Genomic DNA, 16748 nt, shown 5'->3' on the forward strand with positions numbered 1-16748 from the left:
TCCACGCACACTCCTCCCAGGGTAACGAGTGCCTTCAGTTACCAGGGCACCGAGCCAATGTTTTGTACTTACCCCATTGTCACTTGGAATAGAACTGATTGTTCATCTGTTTGTGGAAGCTTGCTGCCAACAAGATGGAAACAATAATGACGGCACTTTCCAATTGCCTGGCCTTTCTGCCGCTCCCCCCTTAATTAGAAGGAATCTGTTTGCTATTTCCCCCTCTTCTTCAGCCCTGGAGGTTCCAGCGGAAGGCAGCCGCCAGTCCCCCATCTCTGCTGGCTTGTGGCTGAGCGTTTATCGTCACAGCGTGGAAACAGGCCCTTCAGCCCAAACTGCCGATGCTGACCAAAATGTCCCATCCACTCTAGTCCCCTCTGCCTGCCCATCTTCCCTCTTTGGCTATAGCCCCTTGAGGACTCTGCTCAAAGTTGAATGGGTGGCGCGGTTAGCCTAGCAGTTAGCGTGATGCTATTACAGAGCTGGCGACCCGGGTTGGGGGGGGGGGGGGCACCAGTTTCCTTCCACCCTTCAAAGTGTACGAGGTTGGTAGTTTAATTGGGTGTAAGTGGGTGTCCGGAAGAGCCTGTTACTGTGGTTTCTTCCGTACTTCTCTCCTACCGGCTACATAAAAAAACATCTTTGTTAGGTGAGGGGAAAAGAAAATAAGGCTTTTACTTAAATGAGCTGTGGAGCCCCCTCCCCCTGTGGCGAATGGCTGCCCTAAGCCTGCCCCATCCATGTATCCGTTCAAATGCTACTGAAACGTTGCGACAGTCCCTGCCTCAACCACCTCCTCCAGCCGCCCGTTCCACACACCCAACGCCCTCTGTGTTACAGTTACCCCCTCCAGTTCCTGCTAAATCTCTCCCCCCCACCTTAAAAATGTCCTCAGGTTATTGATTCTCCGATTCTGGGCAACCAACCCGATCTATTCCTTTCCAGATTTTGTCCACCTCCGTGGGGCTACCCCCTCATCCTCCTGCGCTTCAAGAAGTAAAAGCCCCAGCCTGCTCCACCTCTCCCTGCAGCTCAGCAGCCCCCCCCTCCCGATGTCCTGGTAACATTCTCTCTGCACCCTCCCCATCTTGACAACTTCTTTCCTGGAGCACAGTGACCAAAACCAAACACAAATAGAATAAATTGTTCTGAAGAGAGTCAGGAACCAGAAGGCACAGATTCGATTTGGCAAGGGAGGCGGGTGTGAAGAAGTTGTGTTCAAGAGCACACATCCCCGAGCACCAGATGCTGTTGAATCAACAGCGTTAGGCAAAGATCCACGAGGTTAAATGCTTGGAAAGCAAAGGTCTATGGTGATTTTTGGAAAGGGCAGAGCTGCGAGACCAACTTGCCAACATACTGTACAGATTCAGATTTCAGATCTATTGTTAGAGTACACACACGACATTACATACAACCCTGAGATTCTTTATCCTGCGGTCGAGGCAGAATAACCACAGAATTTTTCATGCCAAAAAAAAACTGTACGCAGTATACACATGTAAACACCTAAAGAAATATAAACAAACTGACTGTGCAATAGAGAGAGAGAGAGAGGAGAAAAATCAATAAAATGCATAAATAAGAATCCTTAAACAAGTCCCTGATTGAGTTTGTTGTTGAGGAGTCTGATGGGGGAGGGGTGGTGGTGCGAGTCTTGTGACACCAACACCTCTTTCCTGATGGTAGCAGCAAGAACAGAGCGGGTGCTGGGTGGGGTGGATCCTTGATGATCGCTGCTGCGTTTCCTGTAGAGGTTCTCGATGGTGGGGAGGGTTTTACCTGTGATGCCCTGAGCTCTGACACTACCTTTTGCAGGGCTTTACGCTCAGGGGTATTGGTGTCCCCCATACCAGGCCATGATGCAACCATGATTTCCACCACACCTCTGTAGAAACATTGACACACCTCCTGGAACCCCTTGTAAACACTGATACATTCCCTGGGATTCCCATGTAAATGCCAACATAAGCTCTGGGACTCCCTGTAAACACCAGCATACCTCCAGGACCCCTGTAAATGCTGACATACTCCTAGGACACCCTGTACACACCGACACAATCCCGGGACCCCTGATAAACACTGATGCACTCCTGGACATCCACCGTGAACATTTCACATCTGGACCGCCAATGACCCAATTCACACCTGGATCACCATGGATCCATTTCACATCTGGATCACCACTGAGCCATTTCACACCTGGTTCACCACTGAGCCATTTTACCAACATTATATTGAGAGACCATAGAAGAATTTCAGTGCTATCTCCAGCTGGTAGTGTCTGCCCTGTTGGGTCACTAGCCACACTGCAGACAAGGAGGTGGGCTATTGTGCTTTTGGTCTCCGAACTGTAACCTCTGCAGTGTGGATGAAACAGGCGAAGGCAGGTACCTACCAGCACTGTTCCTCGATGATCTTGGTGACAGACTGTCAGCAATAGGCACCTGAACTGCTCCAACACTCCCACCACGCTCGATGCAGTCCATGGTGGTGTTGCCTTGCTGCTTCAGGAGGTCAGTAAGGGCTCTGGAAGCAGAAGAAGGAACATGGAGTCAATCCTCTTAACTTTTCCACCTTTAGACCTGCTGTCTCCCAAAGCCCCAGCCTCCCAGGAAAGGCTTCCCTTTAGGTACGAGACTCAGTGGTGTGCGGTAACCCTCGGTGAGCTTCAGCACTGACCCCTCTGATGCAGCACTGCCCTCCCATGCACATCCTGGGAAGCCATAGGAGCCAGCTACCCCATCCCCAGGTGCAGGGAAAGATGCTGCCTCCCTGACATACACAGGAACACAAGAACCAAGGAGCAGGAAGACAGCATCGAGTACAAGTTATCATCTGACTGTGCATAGGGGAGAGGCACAGTTAGTGGAACAGTTAGTGCAATGTCATTACAGCACCAGTGATCAAGACCGGGGTTTGAATCCCACGCTGTCTTTAAGGAGTTTTACGTCCTCCCCGTGCCTGCATCAGTTTTCTCCGGGGGGATCTGGTTTCCTCCCACCATTTGAAGTGTATCAGGGTTAGTAGGTTAATTGGGCGGCACGGACTCGTGGGCCGAAATGGCCTGTTACCGCACTGTACGTCTAAATTTAAATTTTAAATAAAAATATACAACCTCCCCAGATCAAATAAGGAAACAGTGGCCCACGTAGCCCGATGAGGAGAGGCCCAGATTTGGCCAGCACTTACTGATTGGAAGGGTCTGAGCCTCATGTGGGGAGTGAGGCTGAAACAAGAGGGCACGTTATTCAGCGCAGACTGGCTGGGTGCATGGGCCTTTGTACCTGCTGAGGCCCTCGATGACTCAAGGGAATCTGAAGGAATTTACACAGAGACTTTTTGAGGGTAATTTATCTCACGGATATGTCACTGAAGGCTCTCAAAAACTGTACCATGTACCATGGAGAGTATTCTGGCTGGTTGCATCACCATCCTGCCAATTCCAGAGGGTTATGAACACGGCCTGCGACATCACAGGCACCACTCCATGAAGGACGTCTACACAAAGCAGTGTCTTTAAAAAAGCAGCTTCCATCAAAGACCTCCACCAACCAGGCTGTGCCCTCTTCACTTTGCTACCATTGGGAAAAAGGTACAGGAGCCTGAAGTCGAGCACACAGCGGCACAAGGACAACAACTTCCCCTCCGCCATCAGATTCCTGAATGGACAATGAACCAAAGACACTGCCTCACTAGAACTTTTTCTTGCATTATTTTTATTTGTTTTGTAAGGTGGTTTATATAAATGTTTGTTCTGTGACACTGCCAAAAAGCAATGAAGTTTGTGACATGTTCATGACAATAAATTCTGAGTTTGGAGAGGCGTGAAACAGAAATTCAGATTTGCAGCTCTGGGCTGAAATGGGGGCATTTAGCGGCACACATTTAGCAATTGGGGTTGCTCAAGGCTGGGGTGGACAGTTTGTTATAAGACACAGGATATAGAGGCTGGCCAATGTAGTGTGGATTGTGGAGGGTCATGTGACCTCTCTGTCTGGAACCTGGTCAGAAGTCTCATCACCTGCCAATCAAGGTTGGGCTCTGCCCACCCATTGGTGCCCACCTGACCATTAGTCCCTTTAATCGCCCAGTGATACCTGGGGCCGGACCCTCCAGCTCATTGCACTATAAAGTCCTCCACGTGGAGCAGCTCTTTCTCTTTTGCTCTTTGGCCCTGAGATGAACCCTGCTTGACTCCAAGTTGTGAACTGTGGACAATGCTGGAGGAGTCGTTGGTAGGTGTGCACTACACAGGGATCGGGCCTGTTAGACAGCATTGGAGCCGTGCCCACGTTAGAGAAAGAATGGTGGGTAGCGTATTGTAATCCTTGGTTGTTATAAGTCTGTACACAGTTGCTAGTATCAGTAGTGTCAAGTCCAATGTGGCTTGTGTGATTGAGAGTACAGGTGTGTGTTATCTCTGTTCCGATCCCCTTACACGTATTTTAATAAAACCCTTCCTGTGTTCAGCCTGTGTCCAGATTCATTGCTCTTTGAACCAACCAAACTTTTCCCTTCCCATACTACAGGTGGTGAGGTGGATCTGAGACAGACTTCCCCATAATTGGATGGAAAGGTTCGTCGAGCCCAGGGAACTGAGTTGAATCCATGCAGTGATAATAACACGGAGGGAGAAAAAAGCCATCTTCTCCCCTCTCTGCTATCCACAGGGACCGCTCCCTCAATGTCTCCCTTGTCCAATTCTCCCTCCCCATCGATCACCCCCTGGGCACCTTCCCCTGTGACCACAGATGCCCTACTTGCACCCACACCTCCTCCCTCCCCACCATTCAGGGCCCCAAACAGTCCCTCTGAATGAAGCAACATTTCACTTGTGGATCTACTGCATCTGGTTCTCCCGTTGTGGTCTCCTCTACATTGGAGAGACTGGGCACAGACGGGGAGATTGCTTTGTTGAGCACCTCGGCTCTGTCCGCTGCAATAGTGTGGATCTCGCAATAGTGTGGATCTCCCAGTGGACGCCTGTTTCAATTCCCCATCCCATTCCCTCGCTGACATAACTGTCCATAATCTCATGCACTGCCAGAATGAGACCACCCGCAAGTTGGAGGAGTAACACCTCATCTTCCATCTGGGCCTCCTCCAACCAGGTGGAATTAACATCAACCTCCTCTTTCTGTAAGCCACTTTCCCCATCTTTCCCTCTGTCTCTTTTCCTCTCTCTCTCTCTCTCTCTATGTCCCTTTTCATGGAGACCAAATCACTCCTCTCCCCCAATCAATACTCACTTTTCCTCTATCCTCTCCTCTGATCTACATCCAATTAATACCTCTTAAATTTTATTTTTTTTATGTTTAGACTTACAGCACGGTAACAGGGCCTTTCAGCCCACGAATTTGTACTGCCCAATTACACTCAATTAACCTACAACCCATGGTATATTTTGAAGGGTGGGAGGAAACTGGAGTGCCAGAAGAAATCCATGCAGACATGGGGAGAACGTGCAAACATCTTACAGACAGCACTGGGTCACTAGCACTGTCATAGCGTAACGCTGATTGCAAGGTTAGCTAGTTCATCAGGTTGATTCCTGAGATGAGGGGGTTTGCCTACGAGGAGAGAATGAATCGTCTGGAACTGGACTCACTGGAATTCAGAAGAATGAGAGGGGACCTGATAGAAACGTGTAAAATGATGAGAGGCATCGATAAGATAAATTGTTTCCACTAGTCGGTGAGGTTAGCACCAGTGAGCACAGCCTCAAGATTCAGGGAGCAGATTTAGGATGGAGATGAGAAGGAACTACTTTTCCCAGAGGATAGTGAACAGGGATTTGATCTCCAGTCCTGACCGCTGGCGCTGTAACAGCATTGCGCTAAGCACTACACTAACCGTGCTGCCCCAAAGCCCTGTTGGTCTGGACTCCTTCACCTTCCATTCTTCCCTTCTCCCCAGCCTTTAAATCGAGGCCCTTGCCTGCCTGTACCTTGAAGAAGGGCTCAGGCCCGAAATGTCAGTGACATATCTTTACATCCTACGGGCGCTGTTTGAGACCGGCTGAGTTCCTCCAGCATTTCTGTGTGTTAACTCCTTAGACATTGAACCCAATTAGATGGGTCTGCCTCGACCTCAGGATCATTCCTGCTTCTTCTCTCTTGCGAAGAGACACAGCACAGATTGTGACTCATGGACAGATGGGACACCATCTAATTAATTTTCATTAAAAATGAAGCCTATTAATGCAGTTAATTATCACTTGGATATCACAACCAGAGTGGAACATTTGTTCGTCGATGGTGTGTGGAGATTAGTGTGGTGGGAAAGTGCCACCCAAACGGGAGGCTTAATTTCCCTCCATCATCCGGACATGGTCTTTTGTTGGTTCCAGCCTCCTCTTCCTGACATTCCTGTCACGGAGGACGGGAGCTCGCAAGGGAGCTTCAGAATGAGGGGTAATATACAAATGCGCTGGAGAAAGTCGTCAAGTTTATTGTCATCCAATTGTACAAGTACAAACTGACAAAACAGAGTTCTCCGGTCCTCGGTGCAAAACATGCAGAAACACAACCAGAGATAACACACATACAGACAAATAATACATATGCAGGACAAATATTTCATCTATACAAATAAAAAAATATTGTTTCATGAATATGAGAGTTTCGGATAGTCAGTGTGAGCAGTTCCTTTGGTTGTTCACCATTCTCACTGCCTGTGGGAAGAAGCTGTTCCTCAGCCTGGTGGGGCTGGCTCTGATCCTCCTGTATCTCTTCCCCAATGGATCCAGATAAAAGATGCTGTGTGCAGGGGGTAGAAGGGGCCGTCAATGACTTTGTGTGCCATCTTCAGTCAACGATCTTAGTAGATCATGTCTATTGGGGGGGGGGGGTGGTTGGGAGGCAGACTTCAGTGATCCTCTCTGCTGCTCTTATGGTCAGGGAGGGAGGGAGCTGGGTCATTTGCTGAGCATCATCAGGGCATCAGTTTGCACTTCATCGAGGACATCTACAAGAGGTGGTGACTTAAGAAAGCAGCCTCTATCTTCAAGGACCCCCACCACCCAGACCATGCTCCCTTCACACTGCTACCATCAGAAAAGAGGTACAGGAGCTTGAAGATGAGCACCCAGTGGCACAAGGACAGCTCTTCCCCATTCCTGAATGGACAATGAACCACAGACACTGCATCACTTTCTCTTCTTTTCACCAATTTATTTATTTTTAAAATGTAATTTATAGCAATATTGCACGTTATTCTGTCACAAAAATACCTTTTGTGACATGTTCATAACAATAAATTCTGATTACAAAGAGAGGCTGGATAGGCTGAGATCTTTCTCCCTGGAGTTCAAGAGGCTTAGCAGAGACCTTATGGAGGTCTACAAAATTATGAGGGGCATCAATAAGATGTTCCCGGGGAGGGATATCAGAAACCAGAGGGCATGGGTTTAAGGTGAGATGGGAAAGATTTCAAAGGCATCCTTGGGGAATGATTTTTACACAGAGCCTAGTGACTATTTTCCTTTATAATCGTTTGGAGGATATTAGAATCTTGTTGTTGTCTATGAATGACTCATTCAAACAAATCATTACTAAAGTTGAGTTGAGTTTTTCCAAAGTTTATTAAACATTGTTAACATTATTATCCACTGCCATACATTGTTATAAGCATTAAACTTATTAAATGGTGTTAAAACTTTGTTAGACGGTCAGTGTAATAAATTGTTGGACATTCTAATTCCTCACCATTTCGTAGAACAATGGAAACTAAACTAACATGTTTAACAAACCATAAGACCTTGGCTTGAAGATGTTGCTAGGAGACACTTAAAAATATGTAAACAATTGTTACAACACAGACTGCTTGCAACTTGCAATTCATTTTAACCCTTACACAGAGGATGGTGGGTGTATAGAACAAGCTTCCAGAAGAAGTGGCAGAGGCGGGGAAAGATTACAACATTTAAAAGGCAATCAGACAGGTACATGGATAGGTAAATATTCAGATGAATACATGAAGAATGCAACCAAATGGGACTAGCTTGGGTAAACAGATGGGCCAGCATGGAGAGGTTGGGCTGAAGGGAATGCTTCTGTGCTGTAAAGCCCAATGTTCCTCCAATTTACTGTCACCCTGCAGTATTATTTTATTATTGGATGACCTTTGCATGAAAGCACGGGTTTACTTGCCTGGATAGCACATCAAGAGAGCTCTTCACTATACCTCAGTGCAGGTGACAATAAATAAGCCGTTGAAATCCAGCGAGTGTTACTTAAGCTGTTCCACATGTGATGATGCATCGCCAAAACAAGAGACAGATTTGTGCTTATTTAAACATTGTCATGATGTCCCAAAGCACTTTGTAACCTACATTTTCTAGACGACCCACTGTGATCCCTTTGTTACATCTCATAAAATCCTGGGGCTTCATCCTCCTTTACCTCTGCTGAGACATGCAGTACTTCCATATACAATTTTGTGCACTATTTTAAAAATTTATTGTTGTAAGGCGGTTTATATGAATGTTTGCAGTGTGTCGCTGCCACAAAGCAACAAAAGTCATGACTTGTTCATGACAATAAATTCTGATAACCTTCTCTCTCCCGAGGCGACACGGTCCGTGTCACTGTCTGTAAGGAGTTTGCACGTGTCTGTGTGGGGTTTTCCCCAGGGGGGAAGGGGGCCTCTGGTTTTCTCCCACATCTACTCTCTTCAGACCTTTAAATGTTTGAAATGCTTCAATGAGGTTCCCCACTCATTCTTCGGAAATCCAAGGAAAATCATTGAGGATCCCTTCCATCCCGCACACAGCAACTCCCGTCGGTGAAGAGATACAGTAGTATCAGAGCCAGCCCCACCAGGCTGAGGAACAGCTTCTTCCCACGGGCAGTGAGGACGCCGAACGACCAAAGGAACTGCTCACACTGACCATCCGAGACTCTCATATTCATGAAACAGTATTTTTTATTCGTAGAGATAAAATACTTGTCCTGCGTGTGTTATTGCTTGTCTGTATGTGTGTTATGTGTGGTTATGTGTCTGCGTGTTTTACACTCAGGACCGGAGAACCTTGTTTCGTCAAGTTTTACTTGTACAAATGTTAATCAAAAGATTTATAAAAAATATGTATATTAAACTGCAAGAAAAGGAGAATGAGGAAACAAATGGTAAAACTAAACAAAAATGGGAACAAGATTTAAATATAAAGATAAAAAAGGAAACATGGGAGAAGTTATGCTCTGGAACGATGAGAAATACAATAAATACGAGGCTGCGTATGATACAATATAATTGGTTACACAGACTATACATTACACCGCAAAAGTTAAATAAATGGGACCCAACAGTATCTGATAGATGTTTTCGATGTAAAAAAGAAAGGGGAACAACAATTCATGCAATCTGGACATGTGAGAGAGTAGAAAAATTTTGGGATGATCTCAATCAGATATTAAATAAAATAACAGAAAACAATATACCAAAGAATCCAGAGATCTTTCTCCTAAGTAACATAAAAAATAAAGAATTTGGAATTGACTTGGAAGATGCACAAAAAAGATTTGTCAAGATAGCCCTAGCCGTAGCAAAAAAATGTATTATGTCAACCTGGAAAATGGAAGATAATTTGAAAATACAACAATGGTATATAGAAATGAATAAATGTATTCCATTAGAAAAAATAACATATAGTTTAAGAAATAATATTGAAATATTCGAACAAGTATGGGAGCCTTACATTAAATACAATAGCGAAAACCTACCGGGAACAAACATTACCTAAGTTGATGGAAGGAGAAGAAAAGAAAAGAATGGACTCAGTAGAATTTCTGGTGTATTTTTGTTGAATGACAACATTGTCTAACTGAATTAATGCAACCTAGATTGTATACCTAAAATGGATGAGGGGGGGGGGGTGGGGGGGTGGCTTGGGAGGAGGGAGGGGGGAGGGAGAAAAAGTCACTGTAAATGTGTGGAAAAGAAAAAGTGTATATCATGGCTATTGTGATTTATGGTGTGAAAAATAAAAAAATTTAAAAAAAAAAAAAAAAAAGTTTTACTTGTACATTCAGATGACAGTAAACTTGACTTGATTAAATCTTATCCGGCAGTGATATTTTGTACTCAATCTTTGACCTTCTTTCTTAAGCACCCCCCTATACTCTCTGTGCTGGTCATGGGCCTGCCCACTTTTTGGTGCTCTGTATCCACCATTGTCTCTGATGTTCCCTCACATCTGGGAAAACCTGGACTTGCCTTTCACTGCTCATGGGAGCATGCTGGCCCTGAACCTTACTGCTATCAGGATTTCCCTCACTGGCTGTAGTTACTTGCTGGTAGCTTCCCCTGTAATAACACTAATCTTTGCAGAATTAGCAGAACAAAGGCTGTTAAATATGAAGTGGATTGGATAAACCAGATAGAGTCCAGCTATTGCCTCACAATAATCTGGGTTCAGTGTTGACCTCTGCCGCTGCCCGAGTAGAGTTTGCAGGCTTCTCCAGGTGCAGCGGTTTCCTCCCAAGTCCCCCAAAGATATCCAGGTCAGTGGGTTAATTAGCCGCTGTGAATTACCTTGGTATATAGGTGAGGGGTAGAACCTGGGGCAGTTGATGGGAGAGGGGAGAACACTATGGGGCCAGTGTACTAAGTGGTAGTCAGGAGGATTCATTGGGATGAAGTGGCTGGTTCTGTGACTCTCATCACCACTTCCTTAAGGCCCATTTATGATGGACAACAGTACACATGAAAGTCAAAACACAATGCGGGAGACACTCAGCAGGTCAAACAGGTGATGAAGGGCTCAAGCCCGAAATGTTGGTTCTGTATTGTTACACCTTTGCTATATAAATTGCACTGTTTGACCTGCTGAGTTTCTCCCCCATTGTGTTTTGACTTAGGTTGGACAATACCTGCCAGCTGGTGTTAACTAGGATCATGGGGGTCTCCCAACCAGATGAAGGGGGTCAGTAACTAGAGGGTGTCATATGGATGTACATGGGAAGACGATAAGACCATAAGACATAGGAGCAGAACTAGACTATTCAGCCCATCAAGTCTGACCCGCCATTTAATCATGGGCTGATCCATTTCCCCACTCAGTCCCACTACCCGGCCTTCTCTCTATGACCTTTGATGACCTGGCTAATCAAGAACCTATCAATCTCTCCCTTAAATACACCCAATGACCTGGCCTTGACAATCACTTGTGGCAACAAATTCCACAGATTCACCACCCTCTAGCTGAAGAAATTCCTCCATATTTCTGTTCTAAGCAGACACGTTTCAATCCTGAAGTTGTGCCCTCTTGTCCTCAACTCTTCCACTATGGGAAACAACCTTTCTACATCTACTCTACCCATGCCTTTCAACATTCAAGATGTTTCAATTGTAACCCCAATCATTCTCCTCAAACGTTCATCATATGATTTGATAAAACTTTCCGGAATATTCCTGGTCTGAACCCTCTACAATATCAGCACATCCTGTCTTAAATGAGGATCCCAAAACTGCTCCCAATACTTCAAGTGAGGTTTTGCCAGTGCCTTCTAAAGCCTCAACATCTCATCCCTGATCCTGTATTCTATTCCTCTTGAAACGAATACCAGGGTTGGACCTTCAGGCCGTCCTGCACGAGGACTCCCAGGCTCCTTTGCATCTGGGTATTTTCATTTTTCTCCCCATGTAGAAAATCTTCCCCTTTTTTTTCTACCAAACTGCAATATCATACACTTACCAACACTGTATTTCATTAGCTACTTCTCTACCCATTCTCCTAATCGGTCTAAGTCCTCCTGCAGCCTTCTTGTTTTCCTCAACACTACCTCTCCTCCATCTACCTTCGTATCATCTGCAAACTTGGCCACGAAGCCACCCATTCCATAATCCAAATCATTAACAGACAACATAAAAAGAAGCGGCCCCAATATTGACCCCGGTGGAACATCACTAGCAACTGGCAGCCAACCCTCCCTGTATTCCAGCTCTCTGTTTCCTGCCAATCTGCCAATGCTCTACCCACGTATGGTTCCTTTAGACCTTGGCCTCTTATCTTGTAAAGAAGTCTCCTTGTCAAAGGCCTTCTGAAAATCCAAACACACAACGTCCACTGCATCTCCCTAATCCAGCCTGCGTGTCACTTCTTCAAAGATTTCCAACAGGTTTGTCAAGCCTTCAGGAAGCCATGCTGGCTTTGGCCTATCCTGTCTTGCACCTCCAAGTACTCCGTAACCTTATCCTTGACAATCGACTCCAACATCTTCCCAACTGCTGACATCAGGCAGTCTCATAAGTTCCTTCTCACCGCATCCCTCCCTCTTTGAATAGTGAGATTTTCCCGTCCTCCGGGACCAAGTTGGCAGAGAACTACCTCCACTCAGGGGACTGGCTGGGGCCTGCAGAGACGTGCCAGAGGAGACACCTTCAGCTGGAACCATGGAAACAGAAACTCATTAACTCCTCAAAAAGGTAAAAAGCATAAGGCCTTTGAACCCCTGGTCTAATTGCAGAGTGCATTTGAAGTGCTGACATGCGTGAGATAGACTGAGAGACTTCCTGTTCCGCGAGATTAAGATTCCACTGCTGTAATAAGATTGCAAAATCCACGGTGCTAATGAAACACTTCTAAAAATGCATCAATTTTGATAATATGTCCACTAAAAATTTTTAATTCAACACAACACTCAACAAGGTAAAATACAGATCTAATTAGGAAGATTACATTTTGACGTCTAAACAAATATGGTAACTTGGAGGCTATACTTACCCCAATAATAAGTAAAATTTTACCATGAAATTAGTAATAGCATTAATGTTTCGCGAATTGCATATCAAATTATGTCTCTAAATTCTGTGAATCAGAAAATACATTAATATGAAAAACAATGGATTGTGCGCCACCTCTTCACAGTTCTCTCGCCTTCCCTCTGTATTTGCCAAGGTAACATTCAAGAGTGTTTTAGACATACCAGCCCTTTCGGCCGTGCTGCCCAATTTCAGCCAATGAATGTACAACCCCGGAACATTTTAGAGGGTGGGAGGAAACCAGATCCCCCAGAGGAAACCCACGCAGACACGAGGTGGAGGTCAGAATCAGCCCCCACTTGCTCATTGCCAGAGTCCTTCAGAACGTATAAACTCATTACAGACAGCGTTGGGTTCAAACCTGGGACCCTGGCATTATAACAGCATTGGGCTAACCGTGTCGCCCCAAATGGATTCTGTTAAGAATGAATGCATTCTTCGCTGGTCAGAGGATTATTTCATCTGTGGCCTGCTCTTCCCTCTGGCATCAAGTGAAACATGAAAGTCTGCAGATGCTGTGATTGTAGATAAAACACAGAAATGCTGGAGGAACTCAGCCCGTCTCACAGTATCTATAGGAGGTTAAAATATATTACCAACGTTTCAGTCCTGAGCCCTTCCTCAAGGTACAAGCAAAAAGCAGGCAGGGGTCGTAAATAAAGAAGAGAGAGAAAGGGGGAAGATTGGGAGAGGGAGGAGTCCAGACCAACAAAAGGTGTTAATTGGACACGATAAGGAAAGAATTGATTTTGACTCTGTGAAAGGAGAGATACAGAACTGGGGGAAAGGAGATGGGGGACGAAGATGGGGGAGGTGGGTGAAAAGCCGGAGAAGTCGATGTCAATGCCATTCAGGTGCCCAGATGGAAGATGAGGTGTTGTTCCTCCAATTTGTGGGGGAGTCTCAGTCTGGCCATGCATGAGATCATGGACACACATGTCAGCAAGGGAATGGGATGGGAAATTGAAATGGGTGGGCTCCGGGAGATCCATGCTATTGTGGCGGACAGGGCCTGTGGCACAGACAACGTGTTTTAATTTTTAGATTTTATTTTTATTTAAAAAATTTTTTTTCGTTTGCCTTTTATGGATAATTTAATATCTGGGGAAGGGGTGAAAAATACTTGATTTCTATTATATATGTATTATCACACATTGTATTGTGTGATAAGAAAATGTCTTGTATTTATATATTTGCTTGAGTCTTTTAAAATAAAATATTGAAAAAAAGAACCAGTCGATCCTTGTATTAAATACCCCCATGGCCCGACCTCCACAACCGCCAGTGGCAACAAATTCCATAGATTCACCACCCTCTGACTGAAAAAATTCCTCCACATCTCCGTTCTAAGTAAAAGTCCTTCAATCCTGAAATTGTACATTCTTGTCCAGGATTCTCCCACCATGGGGAACAACCTTACTGCATCTACTCAGCCGTGGCAACACCGGCACTGAAGGTTTCCTGATCGTGTTGGAGGTTTGGATCTGGGGCTCGGGGTGGCCGATGGATTGAGCAGGAATCCATGCGGCTGCAGAGGATGCGGGAGCCCTGGAGGCGGACACTCAGAGACTCAGAAGGGACTCTCTTTTGCTTTTCTTTCTCTCATACTGTGAGGGGCACCAGGTGATACTTAAGGGGACTCTTTACCTGCCTTACAGCCAGCAAATGTATATCACATATGTTCCATTTTTAATATATTATTATGGGACAATAACAGGAATCTTGGACCTTGGGGCTGCCAATTAAGGAGACACAATATCCATGTAACAGCACCGAGTTAAACAAGAACGCCTGCAGACGCTGGGATCAAGCGCGATACACAAATCTCAGCAGGTCATGCAGCGTCACAGGAAGTGAAGGGGGGAACCAACGTTTCAGGCCTGGGTCAGGAATAAGCAAAATCAGGCAAAGGTCTGAATAAAAAGTTTGGGGGGAGGGGTGTAGAGGGAGGAAGGGCTAGGAGGTGGAGCATAAGCTAAAAGGTAAGAGCTGATGGGTGTAAAAACACACAACACTGGGAGAAAGTAAGCAGGTCAAACCGAGATACATGGACCAACGTTTCAGGCCTGAAGCCTTCATCATGCGATGAGAAAAATGTAGACAGGCATCTGAGCAAAATAGTGGGAAGGGCAGGGGGAGGAGCACGGTCCCACAGGCAGGAGGTAATAGATAGATAAGGGAGGGTGGGCACAGCAGCACAAATAGGGAAGGAGGGATGGCTTTGGGAATGGGAAGAGAGAAGGTGGAAGGCAGGTGGCATTTCGGGCCCAGGGCTTTCCAAAAATCAGGCAGATACTTCAATAAAAAGATAGGGGTTTGGAGGGGGTGGGTGGGAGGAAAGAGGAAGGGGCAGTGGGAGGAGCTCAGGTTAACAGGTGAGATACAAGTTGAAAGGTAGAAGAGAAAGAAGCTGAGGTGATGGGGAGAGGGCAAGAGGACAAAGAAGGATGGTTCTCTAATGGAAGGAGGAAGGGAAGGGGATGGAGAGCTGGAGGAAAGGAGACAGGCACAACTTCAGGACTGAAGGTCGTCCACTTAGAACAGAGATGCAGAGGAACTTCAGCCAGAGGGTGTGAATCTGTGGAATTTGAGGCCATTGTGTGTATTTAAGGCAGAGGTTGACAAGTTCTTGATTAGCCAGGTCATCAAAGGTTATGGGGAGAAGGCTGGGCAGTGGGGCTGATGGGGGAAATGGATCAGCTCGTGACTTGACAGGTCGAATGGCCTATTTCTGCTCCTATGTCTTATCAAAAACAGACTTGCTGGATGTGCTCTGCTCAAGGTAAGAAAAAGCTATAGAAGGTGGTGAAAGTAGCTCAGAACATCACGCAAAGCCCTCTCGTCCATGGGCTCTACCTACACTCGCCCTCCGCTCAGGAAAGGCAAGAAACACACTGACGGACCCATCACACCCTCTTCTCCAATCAAGGAAAAGGCTCAGGAGTGTGGCATTGTGCACAGGTAGACAAAAATGGGGTTTCCTGTGACCATTAGGCTCCTGAATGAACCGCACAACGGTGTTCTGTTGAAGCCCTTTCTTGGTGCAACCTGATCTTTTCTCATTGTAACCCTAGACTCGGTAATTGTCAAGTTTATTGTTATCTGGTTGCACAAGTGCAACCCAATGAACCATAGAACAATACAGCACAAAACAGGCCCTTGGGCTCTTCTAGTCTATGCCTAACTATTATTCTCCCTAGTCCCAGTGACCTGCACCCTGACCACATCCCTGCAATCCACATTCCTGTCCAAATTCTTCTTAAAAATTAAAATTTAGCCCACATTCACCAGCTCGTTACACACTCCCACCACTCTCTTTGTGATGTTTCCCCTCTAAATCTTTCCCCTTTCACCCTTAACCCTATGTCCTCCAGTTTGTATCTCACCTACCTTCAGTGGTAAAAGCCTTCCTACATTTACCCTGTCTAGAACCCACATAATTTTAAATATTTCTATCAAATCTTCCATCATTCTTCTACGCTCCAGGGAATAAAATCCTCACCTATTTAACCTTTACCTGTAACTCAGTTCCTGAACATCCTTATAAATATTCTCTGCACTCTTTCAATCTTATTGATATCTTCCTGTAGTTGGGTGATCAAAACTGCACACAATACTCCAAATTTGGCCTCAGCAATGTCTTGAACAATTTTACCATAACATTCCAACTAGTATATTTACTGTAGTGGGTGGTGAAGCAACAAGAGAAGCTATAAGCTGATGAACTGACTAGTTTAACGGTGTTCTTACAGTCATTTAAAATATTTGAGATTAGCACATTCCACATGTCTCCTGGAAATAACGTAGTCCCCAGAAGTCTTAGCATCATTAGTCCCTGGGAAACACCCAGGAACTCCCGGGCCTGCGGAGACCTGTGAATCCGAAGATCTAGTAAGTAGTGGCGTGGACCACTACATGCCGGGGGCATGCCACTTGTACCAGCTGATTTAGGACCACATGTGCCTGCTTAAGGCAATCTAGTG

At 45.7% G+C, this 16748-nt stretch overlaps 1 protein-coding gene across 1 annotated transcript in view; it reads right to left on the reverse strand.

Annotated features, from left to right (window-relative positions):
• Positions 1-16748, reverse strand: part of LOC138749064 (protein shisa-9-like) — a 52951-nt gene that overhangs the window by 17594 nt on the left and 18609 nt on the right. The window contains exon 2 of the mRNA XM_069910124.1: positions 2399-2529. Coding sequence (XP_069766225.1) covers positions 2399-2529 — 131 coding nt within the window. The remainder of the gene's footprint in view (positions 1-2398; positions 2530-16748) is intronic.

This window comes from Narcine bancroftii, chromosome 13 (assembly GCF_036971445.1).
Source record: "Narcine bancroftii isolate sNarBan1 chromosome 13, sNarBan1.hap1, whole genome shotgun sequence".
Classification (NCBI taxonomy): domain Eukaryota; kingdom Metazoa; phylum Chordata; class Chondrichthyes; order Torpediniformes; family Narcinidae; genus Narcine; species Narcine bancroftii.